Source organism: Eschrichtius robustus, chromosome 4 (assembly GCF_028021215.1).
Source record: "Eschrichtius robustus isolate mEscRob2 chromosome 4, mEscRob2.pri, whole genome shotgun sequence".
NCBI classification, from domain to species: domain Eukaryota; kingdom Metazoa; phylum Chordata; class Mammalia; order Artiodactyla; family Eschrichtiidae; genus Eschrichtius; species Eschrichtius robustus.
The window spans coordinates 139,085,548-139,111,168 of record NC_090827.1 but is presented as its reverse complement, the minus strand read 5'-3'; the positions used below and the strand labels follow the sequence as shown (position 1 = coordinate 139,111,168).

The window sequence follows — 25,621 nt, the reverse complement described above, 5'->3', positions numbered from 1 at the left end:
ATGTTGGAAAAATTTTAACTCATTTAGTATACTCTTTATTCACTATACAAAGTAAATTACAGATGGATTAAAAAGCTAAATTTAAAAAAAGTATTAAAAGAAATAAGATTAATTTTATTATCCTAGAATGGAAAAGTCTTTCTAATCAAAACACAAATCCAGAATGCAAAGATTGATTAATTTATTTCACCATAAAAATTAAAATTCTGTATGAAGAAAGATGCTAAACAAAGATAAAAGACAGGGGCTTCCCTGGTGGCGCAGCGGTTGAGAATCTGCCTGCCAATGCAGGGGACACGGGTTCAAGCCCTGGTCCGGGAAGATCCCACATGCCACAGAGCAACTAGGCCCGTGAGCCACAACTACTGAGCCTGCGCGTCTGGAGCCTGTGCTCCACAACAAGAGAGGCCGCGATAGTGAGAGGCCCGCGCACCGCGAGGAAGAGTGGCCCCCGCTTGCCGCAACTAGAGAAAGCCCTCGCACAGAAACGAAGACCCAACACAGCCAAAAATAAATAAATAAATAAATTTTTTTAAAAAAAGACAAATGACAAAAGATAAAACAAAAGATTAATATGCAGAATCCATGGAGTTCCATAATTAAGGAAAAGAGTAACAGCCTAATAGGTGGACAAAGTATGTGAACAGGTAGCTCACAAAAGCAGACATACAAAGCTCCTTTAAACATATTAAACCAAATTCAGCCACACCATACACTAAAGAAATGCAAATTTAAACAATTTTGCCAAGCAATTTAGCAAAAATGTAAAAGATGGTTAACATGCAGCATCTGCAAATATATGAGGAAACAGGAATGGGGTATACAGTATTGGTGGAAATGTAAACTAGCAAATCCTTTGTATAAGGTAATGTAACAGTAGCTAAAAAAATTTAAACTATGCATATCCATTTGCAATACCTGGTATCAGAATCTGTCCTGCATAAATGCTTGCATATGTGTAAACGTGCAATAACATACTTGTCCCTGCCATCGGTCAGGCCTTTTCATATCTTTAACCATGGCTGTCAAAGTAGCCTGGATCACCCTGGTTTCCGCCATCATTTTTTTTTCCCCTCTGTTCCATCTTTCACACTGTCTCAGTATTATTTTCCTAAAAAGCAAATACAGTCCTGGCCCTGCCTACTTAAAAATTTCTGTTTTACTGTTGCCTATAGGTTTTTTACGATCTTTCCTCCCCCTATTATCAGCAATCTGCCTGTCCCTACTTCATGAAGGGCATGTCCCAGCCGCCCCAATAAGCCAAACATTGGTAAGGGCCAGCCCTTTTACCACTCCTAGTCTTCACTCCATTCACTCATCACATATTTACTGAGTGGTGCCACTATTCTTTAAGTACTAAGGATAACAGCAAAGCCCAAGTTCCCCCCGCCTTTCTTTTTAAGATATTAGAGTATTGATGGGAAAGTGGAAATTATCGAACAAATAAATACATACATATAAAATCAGATAATAAGTATTATGCAGAAAATTAAAATAAGCCAATGTGATAATGGATGGGTGGACACCTGAGACTGGTAGATGAGGAAGATCCTGTGAGGAAATGAACCTTAAGAGCTAATGACGGAAAGGATCCTATCATTTGAATGTCAGGGGAAAGAGCTGTTCAAGCAGAGAGAACAGCTAGTGCAGTGGCCCCAGGGCAGGAATACACTTGATGATTGAAGTAAAAGAAATAGCATGCTAAATGAAGGCAGTAGTGTAAGATTAAGGCAATGTATTATATAAAGTAATGCCAGCAAACAATCTCAGGGGCTTAACACAACAAAGGTTTATTTCTTGCTCATATTACATGTCTAAGGTGGTTTGGCAGGAAGGCTCTGCTGGTAGAGGTTACATCATCTTGAACACATGGTCTTCTGAGATCACTGGAGCAGGGAACGAGAGGAGTGGAAGAACACTGGGTTTTAACTAACTCAGCTCTGAAGTGATTCACATCACTTCCTTTTACTTTCATTGGCCAAACTAGGCATATGGACCCAATCTAACTGCATAGGAGCCTGGGAAATGTAAATGGAGCACGTGGCATGTTTGGTGAACACTCTGCTGCAGACAGGGACCTGATCTTGTAGGGTTTCATTAGCCAGGCTAAAGAGTTTTAAGTGTGAGTGAAGGCCAGTGGACAGTTTTGAAAGAAGTCACCTGATCTGATTTTTTTTTTTAAAGATCACTCTGTCTCCTGTGTGGAAAATGGAAGTGAGTAAAAAGCTGAGGAGGGACTTAGAAGGCTATCACGAGAGTGTTAATAAGAGATAGTGGTGGCTTAAACTGAGAAGAAAGAGAAAGGTGGATTAGTTGGGAGTCTTTTTATTTTTAGAGGTAATAGAAGGTGCTGATGGATTGGATGTAGAGTATGAAGGAAAAGAAGGGAATCAAGGATGATTCTAGGGGTAGTTGGTACATGCTGTTTCTTTCTAGGGATGTTCTTTCCCAACTCCCCACCTGAAAAAATTTTCTTCCTTCCAGGTACCCAACTCAAATATCTTTTTTTCTATAAAGCATTCTTTATACCTCTGACAGAATGCATCTTTCCTTTTCCTATACTCCCATACCATTCTGCTCATTCTTCTTTATGACATTTACTGAACTGTAGTAGCATAACTATCATTTACATCCATCTCTTCTACAAAACCATGAGCTAACATCTTGCCTGGCATATAGCTGTTCAATAAAATTGTATTGAATAAATGAATGAATGAATATACAATGTGTAATATTTTCTTCTCTTGTCCAGTGACAGGACAATTCATATATATTTATATGAATTATACAACATTCGAGCCTAAGGAATTCTCTTCAGTCTCTAAAACATTATTCTTGGCTGTATATCTGTAATGTTTGGCTGCCATAACTGCTTTTCTAAAATTTTTTTTTTAGTTTTTTTTTTTTTATTAAATTAACAGAATGAGAGGCAGCTGCAGGTACTGGCAGATCACAAAATGCATAATTACTAAAAGTAACTGAAGCATATTATAGTATAATTCAACAGAAAAAAAAAACATCTGGCACATGCTATGTTAATTTGTCATAAGAGAGTTTCAAAGAAAGCATTTGCTGCAGCTGGCAGATCCATCATTTCCCTGAAACGAATAGTACACCTTTTGTTTTTAATTGTCTCGTATGATATAGAATAGAGCCTTATGTGATTTAATCTTTAGTCATCACTAAAGGATTTCATGCGTTGAGGAAATTTTCCCTTACAGTGTATCAACCAAAATATACATGGCCCATCCTTAACTTAAACTGTGCCTCAATAATAACAAAATGATCTAAGCAATTATAGTAGTTAATTATAATGCCTGAGATATTGGCCCAAATTTCAAACTCTTATCCCATGCCTTAAGGAACCATAACTTCTCTTATTTTATTTAAAGTATTTGTGGCATTTTCAAAGAGACTAGTGCATTGTAGGGAAAACTTTGCTCTTAACTTCATAACCGTACCTTTTCAGTTATATATATACCAGTGATATTGAGAATTGAAGTATGTTTAGAGTAGAAATTTTCTCTTTCAGCATGAGTTAGGATATCTATTTCTATGACAGAGACAAGCAGAAAAAGGCTAATTATTGTTATAAAACAGCTTCTAATGCTGACCTTTTTGAAATAATGTTTTTCCAGCTGTCTACTGAACATTTCTGTAGGTACCTCACACTCAATATCTTCAAAACTGAACTCATTATTTCACACCTAGCCCAAGTCTTTGTTTCATCCTGTATTTTCCATTTCCATGTGTTAATATCTACCCACTTGCTCAAGCAAAACTCTAGATGTCATCCTGAACTCCTCCTTTTCCTCACACCCCTAAACATCAAATATTACTAATGCTACCTTCTAAATAACTCTTGAATCTGTCCATTTCCCTCCAAGAGTTAGGCTATCAACATTGCTCACCTAAATTACTGCTAAAACCCCCTAATTTACTACAGTCATATTTACTTACTATTTTTCCTGCTGTAATCAGCAAGATTTTCTGATGTTCAGATCAATCATGTCACTTCTCTCCTTAAAATACTTCAGTGCCTCCCCAGTGTACTGATGGTGAAGTCTCAACTTCCTATCAAGACATGTACGATCCTTGTATTTCCTTGTATTACCTTATACATATAAAATCCAAGCTGTATTTCTTTGTGATTCCAGCTTCTTCCTCTCTCATCCCCACTCCCATATCCTAGTAACACTCCGTTCCATTCATAGGGAGCTTTCTTTCAGTTTCCTAAATTTATTATCCCTTCTTATTTCCTGGCCTTCACACATGGATTTGATTGTAGCGCTCTTCGTTACCCTGTCTTTGTCCATCTAACTTCTATTTATCTTTCATGTATCGGCTTACGAGCCTACTTCCTCTGGAGAGACAGCTCTAATCCCCTGATCCTCCATATGTGTTCCCATAGCACTGTGAATTTTTTATAGCATTTACTACCTGTATTTTAAGCCTCGTAGCTTTTCAGTATTTCTGGTAGTTCCTAAGTTTCACTGTGGCGGAGACTGGATCTTGTTCTTCCTTGTCTCCCTAGCACCTAGCAAAGGCACTCACTTCAGTATATATTGAACGAATGAACTTTGTAATTCCCTCAGTCTTATCCTAAGATTAAAATTATATGTTGTAAAGAAAATTCACACATTACTTTGAAACTTTGAGTTCATTCTTCAAGTAACTTAAAATAAGCTTTCTATAAATGATTTCTATAAATAGAGCTCCGTAGCACATTGGTTTTTGTAGTAGTAGTCTCCTGAATTTATTACACAGTTTGACGGCTACTTTAAAATGTAATCACTGAATTATGGAATTAGTTGTCATATGAGAGCAAGTAGACGAAAAGTTTGAAAAAGCGAGATACAGAATATTAGAAATGTTCTTTTTGAATGGACTAGTTAAGTGATTCTGTGGAATTAACTAAAATTTATCTAGACTAAAAACCACCTTATGTGTGCCAGGCACTGTTCTAAGCCCTGTGAATGTAGCTTCTCTTTTAGAGCTTTCATTCCAGGGTGGGGAGAGAAATAATAAGAAGGTAAACTAACAAATAAACAAGATAATTCTATGTATTTTAAATGGCATGAAGAAAACAAATGCGATGATGTGATAGTAACTCGGACAGGGTGGGAGCTGAAAGGGCTGGACCGTTTCTTAAAAAGTAGTCAGAAAAGGTGAGATTTAAACTGAGGCCCAAATGATAGAAAGAAATCAACTCTATGAAAAAGCCAGGAAAATATTCCAGGCAGATGAAAGAATAGCAAGTACGAAGGTGCAGTGTTAGGGAGTAGACCCATGTAATTGGAGTATAGTGAGTGAGGAGAGAGAATGCTGTCAGGTTGAGGAACTAGGCAAGAATCAGACCATGAGAATCTTGTAGGCTATTTTAAGTAAGCTGTTTGTACTTACTTTAAGCAAGATATTTAAGTAAGTCTATTTTAAGTTAAAGTCCAAAGTGCAACAGTAGGAAATCATTGGAGAATTTTAGACATTCCTAGGTCTTTAAAAGACCACTTTAGCTATTATGTGGAAAACAGACTAGAGAAGGGGCAAAAATGGAGTCAGGGAAACCAGATATTAGATTATGACAGTATTCTAGGCAATAGATGATAGTGGCTTAGAACAGAGTGTTGTGGGTGGAGATGGAGAGAAATGGGTAGTTATGAAATATATTAGGGAGGTGTAGGGTGGAACTCATAAGTCAAATATAGGGGATGAGAAAATGGAAGGAATCTAAGATGACGTCTAAGCTTTGACTTGAGCATCTGGGTGGATGGTGACAATGCCCTTTACTGGGAGGGAGGAAACTTGGGAAGGTGTGGATAAGAAGTAGTTGCCATTTTGGACAAGTTGCATTTGAAGTGCTCATTTGTGTTCCTCTACAGTCAAGACCTAAATGAGATCACTTAGGGGGAATGTGCAGAAAGGGAAAGAACGAACCTGGGCCTGTGACCAAGGGTGCTTGAATATATCTAAAGCTGGCCTGTAACCTCTGGTATTTTTAGTTAACTGAATAAGATTTGAAACCTTAGGATGAATTTCCTTTTTTAGTAGTCAGGTCCTTTGAAGCCACACACGAAGTCAAGGTCACAGTCTTTGCAATTACTGACCATTCTGCTGCATACTCATGATTAAATTTTTTTCAGAGAATCTTCACTTTGCCTTTTAGATCTTGATATTATATAATGCCACAGATATGCTTTACTAACATCTCTTGTAAATGATTGGGCTTAAGGTAAGAGGCAGTGTGATTTAGTTGAGAGAACGTTTTGATTACAAGACTGGGTATGAAGCCCATTCAATCATTGCCTGACCTTAGGAACATTAAATAACTTTTCTGAGTCTTAATTTCTTTACCTATAAGATGAGAATAATAACTACTTTGCAATATCAAAGTAATAATAAGGTACAGTATTAATGTTCATGTGCAGTAGAAAACCCTCTTGGCTGATGTCCACTTCACTGTGGGCAACGTCAACCAGTGAAGTTTCTGTACAAAGCATGCTGACCAGGGCCCGAGACTTTCTCTGTGCCCTTACCTAGTCAACTGAGACACTCTGTCACTTGCTTTACAGTATCAGTGTGATTGTTCCCAAACCAGGTTATGCCAGTTATACCTGTTTTAGAAATACATAATTTAATTAAATAAACCAGTGATATGTGAGTACAAAGAGAAAGTTATTGTTTCTTTTTAAACTGAATTGTATACTTTGGAGAATTTGCTGTTGAATTAAGTCTGGATAAGCAATGATAAAATAGAGGGAATACTGTAAAAATCTAGAATAATTCTGTATTTGGACTGCTTGCCAAGTGCCTTTAAATTCTTGTACCACCTTAATGAAAGCAGAAGTGGAAATAATTATAGATGAAACATTATGGATGTGGTTTGTGTAGGAAAGACATTCAGCACTGGAACACTCCAATCAGTGTGCTCATACATTAAAAGAAAAAATTCTCTAAAAACTTTGTATATTCCAGGCAAAAAGCTCAGACAAAATCCTTATCCTTCCTTAGGCCTCAGACCTCTTAAAAATCTGAGAAAATCTATAGACCTTCTTCCCAGACTAGGTAAACACACAAGATCTTGTGTATAGTTCAGGGTATTTGTGAACGTACTACCTGAAGCCTGTCCGTGGACCACAGAGGAAGGGCTCTTGCCTTTGGTGCTCACCCTTCACCCACTTCCACCTCCAGCTGAAGAATTGGATGACTTCCCAATGTTGATTCTAATATTTTTTTAATAGATACAGCATTAATTATTTTGTTTATAATTTATTTTATAAAATTTTACTTACACAGAAGGTAGTAAATCAGTTAGATTTTACAACTAATTTTTAAATTATATTTTGTAGGCATGACTAGGATTTTCTATCACATACACATGAATTAATATAAGTGAACTAAAAGTATTTAGGACACTGCTGGGCTAAGCAATTCCCAGTGATAGTATAAGGAATTCCTTGTTCTTCTATAGTTACATGGAAATCGGTAGAAGATAATTTTACCTTAAACCTTATGATATATTCTGTAATATGTTAGAAATTATAGAGAACTTGGGTACAGTTCCTTTTGAAGTCTGTAATTAGTATAAAGTGCTCTTTAACTGCCATAATGTCATATAGAAACTGGAAATGTCATCTATCTCTGTACCTTCTGGCAGGCTACACTTAAATCATTCCCGATTGGTAAGATGTTTCAGTTTTTAAAGATTTCCAGTGAAGAGATTGTATAGCTTTACTTGGCAAGTGTTTGAGTGTAATACCACTGTGAAACTTTCTGGAAAGTCTTATTTTATGTTTATCCTAAATTACTAATGACATAGGGAACTCTCAATTATATTCTCTAATGAAGAGACATTTTCTCATAGATAATGCAGAGTCAGATCGTCCTCCTGGGTCTTTCCGTTATCCCTGCAATGAAATATCCTGACAGAGAAATAAGGAGTTGCAAAGTACTGACAGGCAGGCTCTAGGAAAGCCTCGGGGGATAGAGTTGGTGAAATCACTTTTCTCTCCACCCTTTAATACATTCTAAACTTTCATTCAGGAGTGAGATTGAGGGAAATGCTTAACTGAAAAATTACCTTTTCTTAGGCACTTCAAATCCTTTGGAGAAAGTAGTAGACTATAAATAAATCTAGATAAATGTTTAAAAATTTTTATCTAAAGTATGTTTTGTGGTAGATTTCTCAGTAACTGTTGAGCAAATAGGGAATAAAATTTTCTAACTGCTAGGTTTCTTAAACCTGCAAATATTTATTAAATCCCTATGTGTAAAGCCCTGTGGTGTATACTGTGGAAACTAAAAACAATCCCCTTTTTAAAAGTTTCCATTATACTTGGGGGCCTGTGAGTTATGTGTGTGTGTGTATGAGTGTATATGTATATAAACACATATAAACCACTAATTAGAATTATAGTACAGAATTGTTAAATGTCTTCTACATAAAAGAAATATCAACGCTTTGATGCGAGAAGAGAACCGTCTGGATTAAAAGGAACTGGGAAGGAGGCATGGAAAGAAGAGGAACAAGGGTGGAATCTTAAAGGATGGGCAGAATTTTAACGCGAAATCTTCAACAGAGGTACAGAAAGTGATACGAACATGAGCCTAAAGATGATACATGTATGATTTACTGGTGAGACAGTGAGAGCCTAACTGAAGTAGAAGGCTCCTGTTGGAGATAAGGTTGGAAAGATAAATGACACAGAAATTCGGAGGCATTTGAATGCTGTCTCAGGAATTTGGACTGTTTTGTCCGGTAGCAGAGAGCCACTGGAAATTATTGCTCGAGGAAACAAATTATTAAAGTGGTGCTTTAGAAAGAGAAATATGCTAGTGATGTGTTAGTTAGGGAAAACTGCTCCATCAGTTGAACACTTCTGTGTGCACTGGTGGATGCTTTACATACAGTTTTTCACTTGATCCTGAGAAGCCCGAGCAGTTGGCTACTGCGGTAAATCTAAAAATTAAGTTACAAGAACTTCAGTTGTGATGGTAACACTGAGTAGTAATGAAGAATAGGGAATTCCCTGATTAGGGTTCTTCCCTGAAGAATAGGGAATTCAGTGGTTAAGACTTGGTGCTTTCACTGCCGTGGGCTGGGGTTCAATCCCTGGTGAGGAAACTAAGATCCCGCAAGCTGCGCAGTGCAGCCAAAAAATATATATGTATACGTATACACATATAAAGGAAATGAAGAATAGATGCAAAAAACACTGCAAAGGAAGAATCTATTTAGGGGCAAACTAGATGTTGCATTCAAGAGAAAGTGAGAAACAGAGTTGACTTTAAGGTTTTTAACCTAAGCAGTGAGGGCAGAGATGTTGTCAGTATAAAAACTGAGTAGCAGGACGAGAAGTAGGTTTTATCCTAGGACTTTAAAAAAAAAGAGAGAGAGAAAAGTAGGTTTGCAAGGGGATGCAAACAGTTTGATGTTAGTCATGTTAAATTCGAATGTAGGACTGAACCTTTAGGGAAGAAATCAGAAAGATGTAACTTGTCAGGTTTCCAAGTACATGTGTAAACATTTCTATTCCTTACAGTTTCTAATACACACACTCACACGTACATGCTCTTTCACTTATTCATCTAACAAACATTTAGCAGTTGCCTGCCATGGTGCACAGTACAGGGCAGTGGTGAAGAGCACAGACTTTGGAACCAAAGGGCCCGGTTTTTCAATTCTTGACTCTCCAATTGACAAGCCGTGTGAGTCTAGGCAAGTTACTTAACTTTATTTTTAGATGCCTCTGTCTTTTAATTTTCTCATATGTAAAATTGGGGATCTCACAGGGTTATCATGAGAGCTAGATAAGGTAGTTTCCATAAAGCATCTCGAGCAGTGCTGGGCACAGAGGAAGCGCTGGGGGATTGTTTGCTGTTATTACCACCGTCACCAACATCTTCACTGTCTTGATGAATAGCAGTGTTGCTCGCTTTCCAGTGGGGGTGACAGCACTTGAAACACGACAGAACAGATATTTACACAGATAAAAAGTAACTTAGAGTTAATAGTTTGTATCTTTGTGATCTTAAATTTTGTGGGAAATTATTACTATCTAATAGTAATTATTAGGATTACTATTATTCAGATAAATTGTCATGGGTAAATGAATAGCTTAGGCATCAACTTATGCAGTAGGTGTTTTCTGATAAGGTTTTGTATAAACTGAGCTTTCGCTAACTTTATAAATACAATCATTGTATCATCTTCCTCTCCATAGTACTCAAAGGTTATTTCTCATCAGCACTAATGTGCATAACTTTTACCTTTAATTACATTTGGCCTAGAAGACTGGCCACGTTAGTCACTTTGCTTTTCTTTGTTATGTTATGTTGAGGAGCAGCAGTAATTTAAACTACACAAGATACTTTGAAGGAAGCACAGTCATTTATCCCGCATTATTATTACCACCAAAATAAAGCTAAGGTAGAACGTTTGCGTTTGTCTGTCACGCAATCAGTGATAGATACTCAAGCTCCTCAAAGTCAGTGACATGTATAGATGAAGCCACTGAGTAGGAATAAGTCATTTCCCCTTAGTCTGTAAGTTCTGTTGTGGCAACGTCCATGTGTTTACCACCGCATGCCTTGCACTTGGCCATAAAGAATGTTCAGTAGATATTTCTGGAATTGATTTGTGGACATTATTTTTTGTTCTTTTCTATGTATTTATAACAAACTGCTTGGTGATTTTAACAACTATCCACTCAAATATAGGACACGAGAGGGACTTACCAGGTTTTTAGGTTCACTGGGAAAAAATTCAAGGCTCATAATTGGAAGTGTTAATCTATCGATTTACTTTAGAAGCAGAAGTTAAGGTCAAAGGATAAAAACCAATCCTGAATTAACTATTTTAATACTCAGAAATTGATTTGATCTTTTTTAAAGTTATTTTAAAGACTACATTGTATCTGCTTCTAACCTGGGACTCTTGAAATTATCTTTAGCCAAAAGCAATACAATGCTTATATGTTGAACAACAACAGCAAAAAAGACAACATTTCTGTCTTCTGTGCATAAGATTATTCCAGCTAATAAAGCATAAAGGATATGAATGCATAAAATAAGGCAAATATACAACCAACCAAAACTTAAATTTTAATCCTGAATGTACTACATTGAAATGATGTTGAGTGATTAACGTTACCTTAAATTTCCAAGAGTTGAGCCCCGCTAAGAAGCACCATATATGAATCTTAAAAATAACAAAACACTGTATCTGTTTCACATGAATATACTTTCATTTTAATGCCAAATACTACCTCAAGATACTGATATTAAGGACACTTTGGCACTTTTAAAATATGTGTGTGTGAGTTTTTTGCTTTTTATATTGTGGTAAAATATACATAATATAAAATGTACAATTTTAACCATTATTTAAATTGTGATGTAAAATTTACAGTCTTAATCATTCTTTTTTGACATCTTTATTGGAGTATAACTGCTTTACAATGGTGTGTTAGTTTCTGCTTTATAACAAAGTGAATCAGCTATACATATACATATATCCACATATCCCCTCCCTCTTGCGTCTCCCTCCCACCCTCCCTATCCCACCCCTCTAGGTGGTCACAAAGCACGGAGCTGATCTCCCAGCGCTATGCGGCTGCTTCCCACTAGCTATCTATTTTACATTTGGTAGTGTATATATGTCCATGCTACTCTCTCACTTTGTCCCAGCTTACCCTTCCCCCTCCCCCTGTCCTCAAGTCCATTATCTACGTCTGCGTCTTTATTCCTGTCCCTCCCCTAGGTTCATCACAACCATTTTGTTTTTTAGATTCCATATATACGTGTTAGCATATGGTATTTGTTTTTCTGACTTACTTCACTCTGTAGGGCAGACTCTAGGTCCATCCACCTCACTACAAATAACTCAATTTGGTTTCTTTTTATGGCTGAGTAATATTCCATTGTATATATGTGCCACATCTTCTTTATCCATTCATCTGTCGATGGACACTTAGGTTGCTTCCATGCCCTGGCTATTGTAAATAGAGCTGCAATGAACATTGTGGTACATGACTCTTTTTGAATTATGGTTTTCTCAAGGTATAGGCCCAGTAGTGGGATTGCTGGGTCATATGGTAGTTCTATTTTTAGTTTTTTAAGGAACCTCCATACTGTTCTCCATAGTGGCTGTATCCATTTACATTTCCACCAACAGTGCAAGAGGGTTCCCTTTTCTCCACACCCTCTCCAGCATTTATTGTTTCTAGATTTTTTGATGATGGCCATTCTGACCAGTGTGAGGCGATACCTCATTGTAGTTTTGATTTGCATTTCTCTAATGATTAGTGATGTTGACCATCCTTTCATTTGCTTATTGGCAATCTATATATCTTCTCTGGAGAAATGTCTGTTTAGGTCTTCTGCCCATTTTTGGATTGGGTTGTTTGTGTCTTTAAAATTGAGCTTCATGAGCTGCTTGTATATTTCGGAGATTAATCCTCTGTCAGTTGCTTCGTTGGCAAATATTTTCTCCCATTCTGAGGGTTGTCTTTTCATCTTGTTTATGGCTTCCTTTGCTGTGCAAAAGCTTTCAAGTTTCATTAGGTCCCATTTGTTTATTTTTGTTTTTATTTCCATTTCTCTAGGAGGTGGGTCAAAAGGGATCTTGCTGTGATTTATGTCATAGAGTGTTCTGCCTATGTTTTCCTCTAAGAGTTTTATAGTGTCTGGCCTTACATTTAGGTCTTTAATCCATTATGAGTTTATTTTTGTGTATGGTGTTAGGAAGTGTTCTAATTTCATTCTTTTACATGTAGCTGTCCAGTTTTCCCAGCGTCACTTATTGAAGAGGCTGGCTTTTCTTGCCTCCTTTATCAAAGATAAGGTGACCTTCTCTGTGCATGGGTTTATCTCTGGGCTTTCTATCCTGTTCCATTGATCTATATTTCTGTTTTTGTGCCAGTACCATACTGTCTTGATTACTATAGCTTTGTAGTATAGTCGAAAGTCAGGGAGCCTGATTCCTACAGCTATGTTTGTCTTTCTCAAGATTGCTTTGGCTATTTGGGGTCTTTTGTGTTTCCATAAAATTTGTGAAATTGTTTGTTCTAGTTCTGTGAAAAATGCCATTGGTAGTTTGATAGGGATTGCATTCAATCTGTGGATTGCTTTGGTTAATAGAGTCATTCTCACAATGTTGATTCTTCCAATCCAAGAACATGATATATTTCTCCATCTGTTTGTATCATCTTTAATTTCTTTCATCAGTGTCTTATAGTTTCCTGCATACAGGTCTTTTGTCTCCTTAGGTAGGTTTATTCCTAGGTATTTTATTCTTTTTGTTGCAATGGTAAATGGGAGTGTTTCCTTAATTTCTCTTTCAGATTTTTCATCATTAGTGTATAGGAATGCAAGAGATTTCTGTGCATTAATTTTGTATCCTGCTACTTTACCAGATTCATTGATTAGCTCTAGTAGTTTTCTGGTAACATCTTTAGGATTCTCTATGTATAGGATCATGTCATCAGCCGTGACAGTTTTACTTCTTCTTTTCCCATTTGGATTCCTTTTATTTCTTTTTCTTCTCTGATTGCTATGGCTAACACTTCCAAAACTATGTTGAATAATAGTGGTGAGAGTAGGCAACCTTGTCTGGTTCCTGATCTTAGTGGAAATGGTTTCCATTTTTCACCATTGAGAAGGATGTTGGCTGTGGGTTTGTTATATATGGCCTTTATTATGTTGAGATAAGTTCCCTCTATGCCTACTTTCTGGAGAGTTTTTATCATAAATGGGTGTTGAATTTTGTCAAAAGCTTTTTCTGCATCTATTGAGATTTTAATATGGTTTTTATCCTTCAGTTTGTTAATATGCTGTATCACACTGATTGATTTGCGTATATTGAAGAATCCTTGCATTCCTGGGATAAATCCCACTTGATCATGGTGTATGATCATTTTCATGTGCTGTTGGATTCTGTTTGCTAGTATTTTGTTGAGGACTTTTGTATCTGTGTTCATCAGTGATATTGACCTGTAATTTGCTTTTTTGGTGACATTTTTCTCTGGTTTTGGTATCAGGGTCATGGTGGCCTCGTAGAATGAGTTTGGGAGCGTTCCTCCCTCTGCTATATTTTGGAAGAGTTTGAGAAGGATGGGTGTTAGCTCTTCTCTAAATGTTTGACAGAATTCGCCTGTGAAGCCATCTGATCCTGGGCTTTTGTTTGTTGGAAGATTTTTAATCACAGTTTCAATTTCAGTGCTTGTGATTGGTCTGTTTATATTTTCTCTTTCTTCCTGGTTCAGTCTCGGAAGGTTGTGCTTTTCTAAGAATTTGTCCATTTCTTCCAGGTTGTCCATTTTATTGGCATATAGTTCCTTATAGTAATCTCTCATGATCCTTTGTATTTCTGCAGTGTCAGTTGTTACTTCTCCTTTTTCATTTCTAATTCTGTTGATTTGAGTGTTCTCCCTTTTTTTCTTGATGAGTCTGGCTAATGGTTTATCAATTTTGTTTATCGTCTCAAAGAACCAGTTTTTAGTTTTATTGATCTTTGCTATGGTTTCCTTCATTTCTTTTTCATTTATTTCTATTCTGATCTTTATGATTTCCTTCCTTCTGCTAACTTTAGGGGTTTTTTTGTTCTTCTTTCTCTAATTGCTTTAGGTGTAAGGTTAGGTTGGGGTTTTTTTTGAGATTTTTCTTGTTTCTTGAGGTAGGATTGTATTGCTATAAACTTCCCTCTTAGAACTGATTTGCTGCATCCCATAGGTTTTGGGTCATCGTGTTTTCATTGTCATTTGTTTCTAGGTACTTTTTGATTTCCTCTTTGATTTCTTCAGTGATCTCTTGGTTATTTAGTAGCGTATTGTTTAGCCTCCATATGTTTGTATTCTTTACAGTTTTTTTCCTGTAATTGATATTTAGTCTCATAGCGTTGTGGTCGGAAAAGATACCTGATACAATTTCAATTTTCTTAAATTTACCAAGGCTTGATTTGTGACCCAAGATATGATCTACCCTGAAGAATGGTCCATGGGCACTTGAGAAGAAAGTGTGTTCTGTTGTTTTTGGATGGAATGTCCTATAAATATCAATTAAGTCCATCTTGTTTAATGTGTCATTTAAAGCTTGTGTTTCCTTATTTATTTTCATTTTGGTTGGTCTGTCCATCGGTGAACGTGAGGTGTTAACGTCCCCTACTATTATTGTGCTACTGTTGATTTCCCCTTTTATGGCTGTTAGCATTTGCCTTATGTATTGGGGTGCTCCTATGTTGGGTGCACAAATAGTTACAATTGTTATATCTTCTTCTTGGATTGATCCCATGATCATTATGTAGGGTCCCCTTCTTTGTCTCTTGTTATAGTCTTTGTTTTAAAGTATAGTTTTGTCTGATATGAGAATTGCTACTCCAGCTTTCTTTTGATGTCCATTTGCATGGCATATCTTTTTCCATCCCCTCACATTCAGTCTGTATGTGTCCCTAGGTCTGAAGTGGGTCTCTTGTAGACAGCATATATACGGGTCTTGTTTTAGTATCCATTCAGGCAGTCTGTGTCTTTTGATTGGAGCATTTAATCCATTTACATTTAAGGTAGTCCTCAGTATGTATGTTCCCATTACCATTTTCTTAACTGTTTTGAGTTTGTTATTGTAGGTCTTTTCCTTGTCTTGTTTTTCCTGCCTAGAGAAGTTCCTTTAGCATTTGTTGTAAAGCTGGTTTGGTGGTGCTGAACTCTCCTAACTTTTGCTTGTCTGTAAAGGTTTTAATTTCTCCATCAAATCTGAATGAGATCCTTGCTGGGTAGAGTAATCTTGGTTGTAGGTTTTTCCCTTTCATCACTTTAAATATGTCCTGCCACTCCCTTCTGGCTTGCAGAGTTTCTGGTGAAAGATCAGCTGTTAACCTTACGGAGATTCCCTTGTATGTGTTTTCTTGCTTTTCCCTTGCTTCTTTTAGTATTTTTTCTTTGTATTTAATTTTAGATAGTTTGATTGTTATGTGTCTTGGTGTGTTTCTCCTTGGATTTATCCTGTATGGGACTCTCTGCACTTACTGGACTTGATTCACTATATCCTTTCCCATGTTAGGGAAGTTTTCAACTATAATCTCTTCAAGTATTTTCTCAGTCCCTTTCTTTTTCTCTTCTTCTTCTGGGACTCCTATAATTCGAACATTGTTGCATTTAATGTTTTCCCAGAGGTCTCTGGGACTGTCCTCAATTCTTTTCATTCTTTATTTTTTATTCTGTCCTCCGGTTGTTATTTCCACTATTTTGTCTCCCCCGTCACTTATCCGTTCTTCTGCCTCAGTTATTCTGCTATTGAATCTTCTAGAGAATTTGTAATTTCATTTATTGTGTTGTTCGTCATTGTTTGTTTGCTCTTTAGTTCTTCTAGGTCCTTGTTAAACGTTTCTTATATTTTCTCCATTCTATTTCCAAGATTTTGGATCATCTTCACTATCATTACTCTGAATTCTTTTTCAGGTAGACTGCCTATTTCCTCTTCATTTGTTTCATCTGGTGGGTTTTTACCTTGCTCCTTCATCTGCTGTGTGTTTCTCTGTCTTCTCATTTTGCTTAGCTTACTGTGTTTGGGGTCTTCTTTTCGCAGGCTGCAAGTTCGTAGTTCTCGTTGTTTTTGGTGTCTGCCCCCAGTGGGTGAGGTGGGTTCAGTGGTTTGTGTAGGCTTCCTGGTGGAGGGGACTGGTGCCTGTGTTCTGGCGGGTTGGGCTGGATCTTGTCTTTCTGGTGGGCAGGGCTGCGTCTGGTGTTGTGTTTTGGGTATCTGTGAACTTATAATGATTTTAGGCAGCCTCTCTGCCAATGGGTGTGGTTGTGTTCCTGTCTTGCTAGTTGATTGGCATGGGGCATCCAGCACTGGAGCTTGCTGGCCGTTGGGTGGAGCTGGGTCTTAGCGTTGAGACAGAGATCTCTCGGAGAGCTCTTGCCGATTGATATTACGTGGGGCCAGGAGGTCTCTGGTGGTCCAGTGTCCTGAACTCGGCTCTCCCACCTCAGAAGCTCAGGCCTGACACTAGGCCAGAGCACCAAGACCCTGTCAGCCACACGGCTGCCACGCAAGCAAATCTTCTCTCAAGATCCAACTCTTTTTGACAGATTTGTCAGTTCTCTAGATGAATTCATTTGTGAACTACTGACGTCCTAGTGTTACCGAGCCTGCTTGGTTTTGCCTGACAGGTAGCAACCAGAACGCTGAGTTGTCGAGGTTTGCAGCAAACAGAGGGCTTATTCAGTAGGCAGCCAAGCGACAGGAGAACCAGTCTCAGATTTACCTCCCTGAAGACAAGGGCCTCAAGCTATTTTGGGAATAAAGAATAAAAAAGTACAGCAGTCTGAGGTGTGGTGAGTGTGAGGCACGCAGGGATAGGAAAAAGGTGCAGAAGTCATCCTTCTGCGGAGGCGTAACTAAGCTCGAGTGGTCTATTCTTGAGGGGTCCTCAATGCCCTCTTGCTGCAAATGCGAACAGGCTTGCCAGGGGTAGAATACTTTGGTCCTTGCCAGCCAAGAGATGGCTTTTTATCATGCAGAATGTTTCTCTGTTGTTATTATTATTGCTGTCTTCTTTCTCGTTTAGCAGTTTATTACAGGTTATGATAAAAGATACACATGAACATCCAGTGGACAAGATGCATAGGGCCAGGCATGAGAGAGGGGCACGGAGCATCTTTACCCTCTCCAGGCCCAAAACTCTGCCCAAATTTCCACGTGTTCACCCACCTGGAAGTTTCCCATTCATTTTTAAGTCAACAGTTCAATAGTTCTAAGTGTTTTCACACTGTTGTACAACCAGTGTCCAGAATATATGTGTATTTTATAAAGAAATGAGTCGTTTCAGATATGGTCTATTAAGAAGCAACTTTTATTTTGCACACAAGATATTTTTGTTCAGAACATGAACATGTATCTCACTAATAAAGATTCTATTTTGTTAGATTTTTGAACAGTTATTAATGGCTTTTTCTTCCATTCTTTTTTTTTTTTTTTCTTCCCTCTCTCTTGATTAATAGGAGTGAGCTGAGTCGACAGAAACTTCATACCCAAGAGCTGCTTTCTCAGCTGGAAATGGCAAATGAAAAGGTAACTGAGGTAAGATAATGACCCTCCTGGGAAGTGCTTTCTGCTGCAGCTTGATACACATGTTATAGAATTTTACCTGAGCCAAGTCCAAATTAATTCTCTACTTGGAAATACCATACGGATGTGAGTATTTCTTGTAGAAATCATACATAACCCTAAAAGTGCACACTTAATATAATACGAATAAAAGCTTTGAAAGTTAGTGATTCATCATATTTAAATGACAAAGATAGAGCGCTTATTTCAGTTTTACCAGTATACCTTGTGCTTTTTCAGAATTGTTAGGATCCCCTTTATTTCTGTGCATGTCTGACTGGTTTTTTTAATCCAATTCCTCTAATTTTTTTTTTTAACATCTTTATTAGAGTATAATTGCTTTACATTTTTGTGTTAGTTTCTGCTATATAACAGACTGAGTCAGCTATACATATACATATATCCCCATATCTCCTCCCTCTTGCGTCTCCCTCCCACCCTCCCTATCCCACCCCTCTAGGTGGTCACAAAGCCCTGAGCTGGTCTCCCTGTGCTGTGTGGCTGCTTCCCACTAGCTATCTATTTTACATTTGGTAGTGTATATATGTCCATGCCACTCTCTCATTTCGTCCCACCTTACCCTTCCTCCTCCCTGTGTCCTCAACTCCATTCTCTACATCTGCGTCTTTATTCCTGTCCCTCCCCTAGGTTCATCAGAACCAATTTTTTTTTTTTAGATTCCATATATATGTGTTAGCATACGGTATTTGTTCTTCTCTTTCTGATTTACCTCACTCTGTATGACAGACTCTAAATTCATCCACCTCACTACAAATAACTCAATTTGGTTTCTTTTTATGGCTGAGTAATATTCCATTGTATATATGTGCCACATCTTCTTTATCCATTCATCTGTCGATGGACACTTAGGTTGCTTCCATGTCCTGGCTATTGTAAATAGTGCTGCAGTGAACATTGTGGTACATGTATCTTTTTGAATTATGGTTTTCGCAGGGTATATGCCCAGTAGTGGGATTGCTGGGTCATATGATAGTTCTATTTTTAGTTTTTAAAGGAACCCTCCCTACTATTCTCCATAGTGGCTGTATCAGTTTACATTCCCACCAACACTGCAAGAGGGTTCCCTTTTCTCCACACCCTCTCCAGCATTTATTGTTTGTAGATTTTTTAATGATGGCCATGCTGAATGGTCTGAGGTGATACCTGATTGTAGTTTTGATTTGCATTGCTCTAATGATTAGTGATGTTGAGCATCCTTTCATGTATTTGTTGGCAATCTGTATATCTTCTTTGGAGAAATGTCTATTTAGGTCTTCTGCCCATTTTTGGATTGGGTTGTTTGTGTCTTTAAAATTGAGCTTCATGAGCTGCTTGTATATTTTGGAGATTAATCCTCTGTCAGTTGCTTCATTTGCAAATATTTTCTCCCATTCTGAGGCTTGTCTTTTCATCTTGTTTATGGCTTCCTTTGCTGTGCAGAAGTTTTTAAGTTTCATTAGATCCCATTTGTTTATTTTTGTTTTTATTTCCATTTCTCTAGGAGGTGGGTCAAAAAGGATCTTGCTGTGATTTATGTCACAGAGTGTTCTGCCTATGTTTTCCTCTAAGAGTTTTACAGTGTCTGGCCTTACATTTAGGTCTTTAATCCATTTTGAGTTTATTTTTTTGTAGGGTGTTAGGGAGTGTTCTAATTTCATTCTTTTACATGTAGCTGTCCAGTTTTCCCAGCACCACTTACTGAAGAGGCTGTCTTTTCTTGCCTCCTTCATCAAAGATAGGTGACCATCTGTGCATGGGTTTATCTCTGGGCTTTCTATCCTGTTCCATTGATCTGTATTTCTGTTTATGTGCCAGTACCATACTGTCTTGATTACTGTAGCTTTGTAGTATAGTCTACTATAGTCTATAGTATAGTCTGTAGTATAATCTAAAGTCAGCGTGATTCCTCCAGCTCCGTTTGTCTTTCTCAAGATTGCTTTGGCTGTTTGGGGTTGTTTGTGTTTCCATAAAAATTGTGAAATTTTTTGTTCTAATTCTGTGAAAAATGCCATTGGTAGTTTGATAGGGATTGCATTCAATCTGTACATTGCTTTGGATAGTACAGTCATTTTCACAATGTTGATTCTTCCAATCCAGGAACATGGTATATCTCTCCATCTGTTGGTATCATCTTTAATTTCTTTCATCAGTGTCTTATAGTTTTCTGCATACAGGTCTTTTGTCCCCTTAGATAGGTTTATTCTTTTTTGTTGCAATGGTAAATGGGAGTATTTCCTTATTTCTCCTTCAGATTTTTCATCATTAGTGTATAGGAATACAAGGGATTTTGGTGCATTAATTTTGTATCCTGCTACTTTACCAGATTCATTGATTAGCTCTAGTAGTTTTCTGGTAACATCTTTAGGATTCTCTATGTATAGGATCATGTCATCTGCAAACAGTGACAGTTTTATTTTTTCTTCTCCAATTTGGATTCCTTTTATTGCTTTTTCTTCTCTGATTGCTGTGGCTAAAACTTCCAAAACTATGTTGAATAATAGTGGTGAGAGTGAGCAACCTTGTCTGGTTCCTGATCTTAGTGGAAATGGTTTCCATTTTTCACCACTGAGAACGATGTTGGCTGTGGGTTTGTTATATATGGCTTTTATTATGTTGAGGTAAGTTCCCTCTATGCCTACTTTCTGGAGAGTTTTTATCATAAATGGGTGTTGAATTTTGTCAAAAGCTTTTTCTGCATCTATTGAGATGATAATATGGTTTTTATCCTTCTATTTGTTAATGTGGTGTATCACATTGATTGATTTGCGTATATTGAAGAATCCTTGCATTCCTGGGATAAACCCCACTTGATCATGGTGTATGGTCCTTTTAATGTGCTGTTGGATTCTGTTTGCTAGTACTTTGTTGAGGATTTTTGCATCTATGTTCATCAGTGATGTCGGCCTGTAGTTTTCTTTTTTTGTGACATCTTTGTCTGGTATGGTATCAGGGTGATGGTGGCCTTGCAGAATGAGTTTGGGAGTGTTCCTCCCTCTGCTATATTTTGGAAGAGTTTGAGAAGGATAGATGTTAGCTCTTCCCTAAATGTTTGATAGAATTAGTCTGTGAAGCCGTCTGGTCCTGGGCTTTTGTTAGTTGGAAGATTTTTAATCACAGTTTCAATTTCAGTGCTTGTGATTGGTCTGTTTATATTTTCTCTTTCTTCCTGGTTCAGTCTCGGAAGGTTGTGCTTTTCTAAGAATTTGTCCATTTCTTCCAGGTTGTCCATTTTATTGGCATAGAGTTGCTTGTAGTAATCTCTTATGATCCTTTGTATTTCTGCAGTGTCAGTTGTTACTTCTCCTTTTTCATTTCTAATTCTGTTGATTTGAGTGTTCTCCCTTTTTTTCTTGATGAGTCTGGCTAATGGTTTATCAATTTTGTTTTTCTTCTCAAAGAAACAGCTTTTAGTTTTATTGATCTTTGCTATGGTTTCCTTCATTTCTTTTTCATTTATTTCTATCCTGATCTTTATGATTTCCTTCCTTCTGCTAACTTTGGGGGTTTTTTGTTCTTCTTTCTGTAATTGCTTTAGGTGTAAGGTTAGGTTGTTTTTTTGATTTTTTTTTTTGTTTCTTGAGGTAGGATTGTATTGCTATAAACTTCCTTCTTAGGACTGCTTTTGCTGCATCCCATAGGTTTTGGGTCATCGTGTTTTCATTGTCATTTGTTTCTAGGTATTTTTTGATTTCTTCTTTGATTTTTTTCAGTGATCTCTTGGTTATTTAGTAGCGTATTGTTTGGCCTCCATATGTTTGTATGTTTTGCAGTTTTCTTCCTGTAATTGATATTTAGTCTTATAGCATTGTGGTCGGAAAAGATACTTGATACGATTTCAATTTTCTTAAATTTACCAGGGCTTGATTTGTGACCCAAGATATGATCTACCCTGAAGAATGGTCCATGAGCACTTGAGAAGAAAGTGTGTTCTGTTGTTTTTGGATGGAATGTCCTATAAATATCAATTAAGTCCATCTTGTTTAACATGTCATTTAAAGCTTGTGTTTCCTTATTTATTTTCCTTTTGGATGATCTGTCCATTGGTGAAAGTGGGGTGTTAAAGTCCCCTACTATGATTGTGTTGCTGCCGATTTCCCCTTTTATGGCTGTTAGCATTTGCCTTATGTATTGAGGTGCTCCTATGTTGGGTGCATAAATATTTACAATTGTTATACCTTCCTCTTGGATTGCTCCCTTGATCATTATATAGTGTCCTTCTTTGTCTCTTGTAACAGTCTTTATTTTAAAGTTTATTTTGTCTGATATGAGAATTGTTACTCCAGCTTTCTCTTGATTTCCATTTGCATGGAATATCTTTTTCCATCCCCTCACTTTCAGTCTGTATGTGTCCCTAGGTCTGAAGTGGGTCTCTTGTAGACAGCATATATACGGGTCTTCTTTTTGTATCCATTCAGGCAGTCTGTGTCTTTTGATTGGAGCATTTAATCCATTTTCATCTAAGGTAGTCCTCAATATGTATGTTCCTATTACCATTTTCTTAATTGTTTTGGGTTTGTTATTGTAGGTCTTTTCCTTCTCTTGTGTTTCCTGCCTAGAGAAGTTCCGTTAACATTTGTTGTAAAGCTTATTTAGTGGTGCTGAATTCTCTTAGCTTTTTCTTGTCTGTAAAGGTTTTAATTTCTCCATTGAATTTGAATGAGATCCTTGCTGGGTAGAGTAATCTTGGTTGTAGGTTTTTCCCTTTCATCACTTTAAATATGTCCTGCCACTCCCTTCTGGCTTGCAGAGTTTCTGCTGAACGATCAGCTGTTAAGGTTATAGGGATTCCCTTGTATGTTATTTGTTGCTTTTCCTTTGCTTCTTTAATATATTTTCTTTGTATTTAATTTTTGATAGTTTGATTAATATGTGTCTTGTTATGTTTCTCCATGGATTTCTCCTGTTTGGGACGCTTTGCACTTCCTGGACTTGATTGACTATTTCCTTTCCCATATTAGGGAAGTTTTTAACTATAATCTCTTGAAATATTTTCTCAGTCCTTTTTTTTTTTCTCTTATTCTTCTGGGAGCCCTATAAATCGAATGTTGTTTCATTTAATGTTGTCCCAGAGGTCTCTGAGTCTGTCCTCAATTCTTTGCATTCTTTTTTCTGTTCTGCAGTAGTTATTTCCACTCTTTTATCTTTCAGGTCACTTATCCATCCTTCTGCCTCAGTTATTCTGCTATTGATTCCTTCTAGAGAATTTTTGATTTCATTTATTGTGTTGTTCATCATTGTTTTTTGCTCTTTAGTTCTTCTAGGTCCTTGTTAAATGTTTCCTGTATTTTCTCTATTCTATTTCCAAGATTTTAGATCATCTTCACTATCATTACTCTGAATTCTTTTTCAGGTAGACTGCCTATTTCCTTGTCATTTGTTAGGTCTGGTGGGTTTTTACATTGCTCCTTCATCTGCTGCATATTCCTCTGTCTTCTCATTTTGCTTAACTTACTGTTTGTGGTCTCCTTTTTGCCGGCTGCAGGTTCGTAGTTCCCGTTATTTTTGGTGTCTGCCCCCAGTGGTTAAGTTTGATTTAGTGGGTTGTGTAGGCTTCCTGGTGGAGGGCACTGGTGCCTGTGTTCTGGCGGGTTGGGCTGGATCTTGTCTTTCTGGTGGGCAGGGCCTCATCCAGTGGTGTGTTTTGGGGTGTCTGTGAACTTACTATGATTTTAGGCAGCCTCTCTGCTAATGGGTGGGGTTGTGTACTGTCTTACTAGTTGTTCGGCATGCCGTGTCCAGCACTGGAGCTTGCTGGTTGTTGAGTGGAGCTCGGTCTTAGCATTGAGACGGAGATCTCTGGGAGAGCTCTTGCCGATTGATATTACGTGGGGCCGGGAGATCTCTGGTGGTCCAATATCCTGAACTCGGCTCTCCCACCTCAGTAGCTCAGGCCCGACACCCGGCCAGAGCACCAAGACCCTGTCAGCCACACGACCTGGTACGTGGAGACTTTCCTGCCTTTTTGGAAGTCTAAGATCTTCTGCCAGCATTCAGTAGGTGTTCTGTAGGAGTTTTTCCACATGTAGATGTATTTTTGATGTATTTGTGGGGAGGAAGGTGATCTCCACGTCTTACTCCACCATAATCTTGAAGATCCTCCTCCAATTTTGTTTTAATCCATCACAAAAGACATGTGGAAAATACTTTTTCCTACTGGAATATATTAAAACATTCCTTTAGATTAATGCTTTAGAACTAAATATAGCAAGGGTTTATCATTTTTTTTCTTTGAAGAAAAAAATTTAAACAATTTCCAGATTATTATTAGAACTTTCTAGAACTCTAGTTCTTTGTTTGATGAGCAAACTTCGAAGGTATTTGTTGGAATTTCATTAACAGGCTGTATGGTCCACCAGCTCTCTGTGGCCTTCTATAGGAGCCATAGTGAAGTCATTACACTTCAGTTTTATAGCATTGTAAATTGACATGAGCCATTTAGAAAACAATTAAACAGTAGCCTTTCAAAAACTCTTTGATGTTGCTCCCACTTCCAGGAATCTGTTCTAAGGAAATAATTTAAAATTTTAAAAAGTTTAAAGGGTCAACACAGTAATTCAACACAGTAATGTTAATTATTTTGGAAGATCAAAAGCAACTAAAATGATCAATTAAAAAAGAACAGTTGCATATATTATGATTTATCTAAGCTGGACTGTGCCTTAACCATTATGGTAGCAGCACAGTAAAATGTACATTATATATAGTCTGATTATAACTATGAAAATGATTATTATAGATGATGGCAGTTTTTCCTTAGGTTTTCTCTGGTGTTAATCATGTGTCTCTTAAATTTAAGACTACGTATTTAAACATCTTGGTAAATTGGAAAAGCCAATATAGTTCTCTTCATACAATTTAATTTTGCTTTTGGGCACAATAAGAAATAGAATAAGCACATTTTAGCAGGATAGTGTTAGTTCAGTATTTTGTATTACTAGGCATGACGTTCATTCTTATCACTTGTATGTTATGACATGGGAACCATCTAGTTCAAAGAACTGTATAACAATTTTACATGTGCAAAATCTTTTTTTAAGGCTAGTAAGTATGGAGAAGGCTAATACATTTTTTAATTGATAGATTCTTTTAACTTGTCTGCATGACACCATGTTGTGACAGATTTATACTCATGATGCCTATGTAGTTGCCTGAGGCTGCTCTAACAAAGTAATACAGACGGGGGTGGCTTAACCAACAGAAACTTATTGTCTCGCAGTTCTGGAGGCCAGTAGTCCAAAATCAAGAAGACAGCAGAAATGGTTCCTTCTGAGGGAGAATCTTTTCCAGGCCTCCTTCCTAGCTTCTGGTGGCCTCGGGCATTCCTTGTCTTGTCGATAATGTTCTCCCTGTGTCTTCATGTGTTCTTCCCTTTGTGCATGTCTGTCTCTATGTCCAAATTTCCACTTTTTATGAAGTCACCAGTCATACTGGATATGGACCCAACCTAATGACCTCATCTTAACTTAATCATCAACAAAGACCCTATTTCCAAATAAGGTCACATTCCTAAGTACTAGGGGGT

General features: G+C 37.4%; 1 protein-coding gene across 2 annotated transcripts in view; it reads left to right on the top strand.

The window, feature by feature from the left end:
- Positions 1–25,621, top strand: part of SCLT1 (sodium channel and clathrin linker 1) — a 247,181-nt gene that overhangs the window by 216,429 nt on the left and 5,131 nt on the right. For both annotated transcript variants that reach the window (XM_068542339.1, XM_068542338.1), the window contains exon 19: positions 17,994–18,072. In XM_068542339.1, coding sequence (XP_068398440.1) covers positions 17,994–18,072 — 79 coding nt within the window. The remainder of the gene's footprint in view (positions 1–17,993; positions 18,073–25,621) is intronic.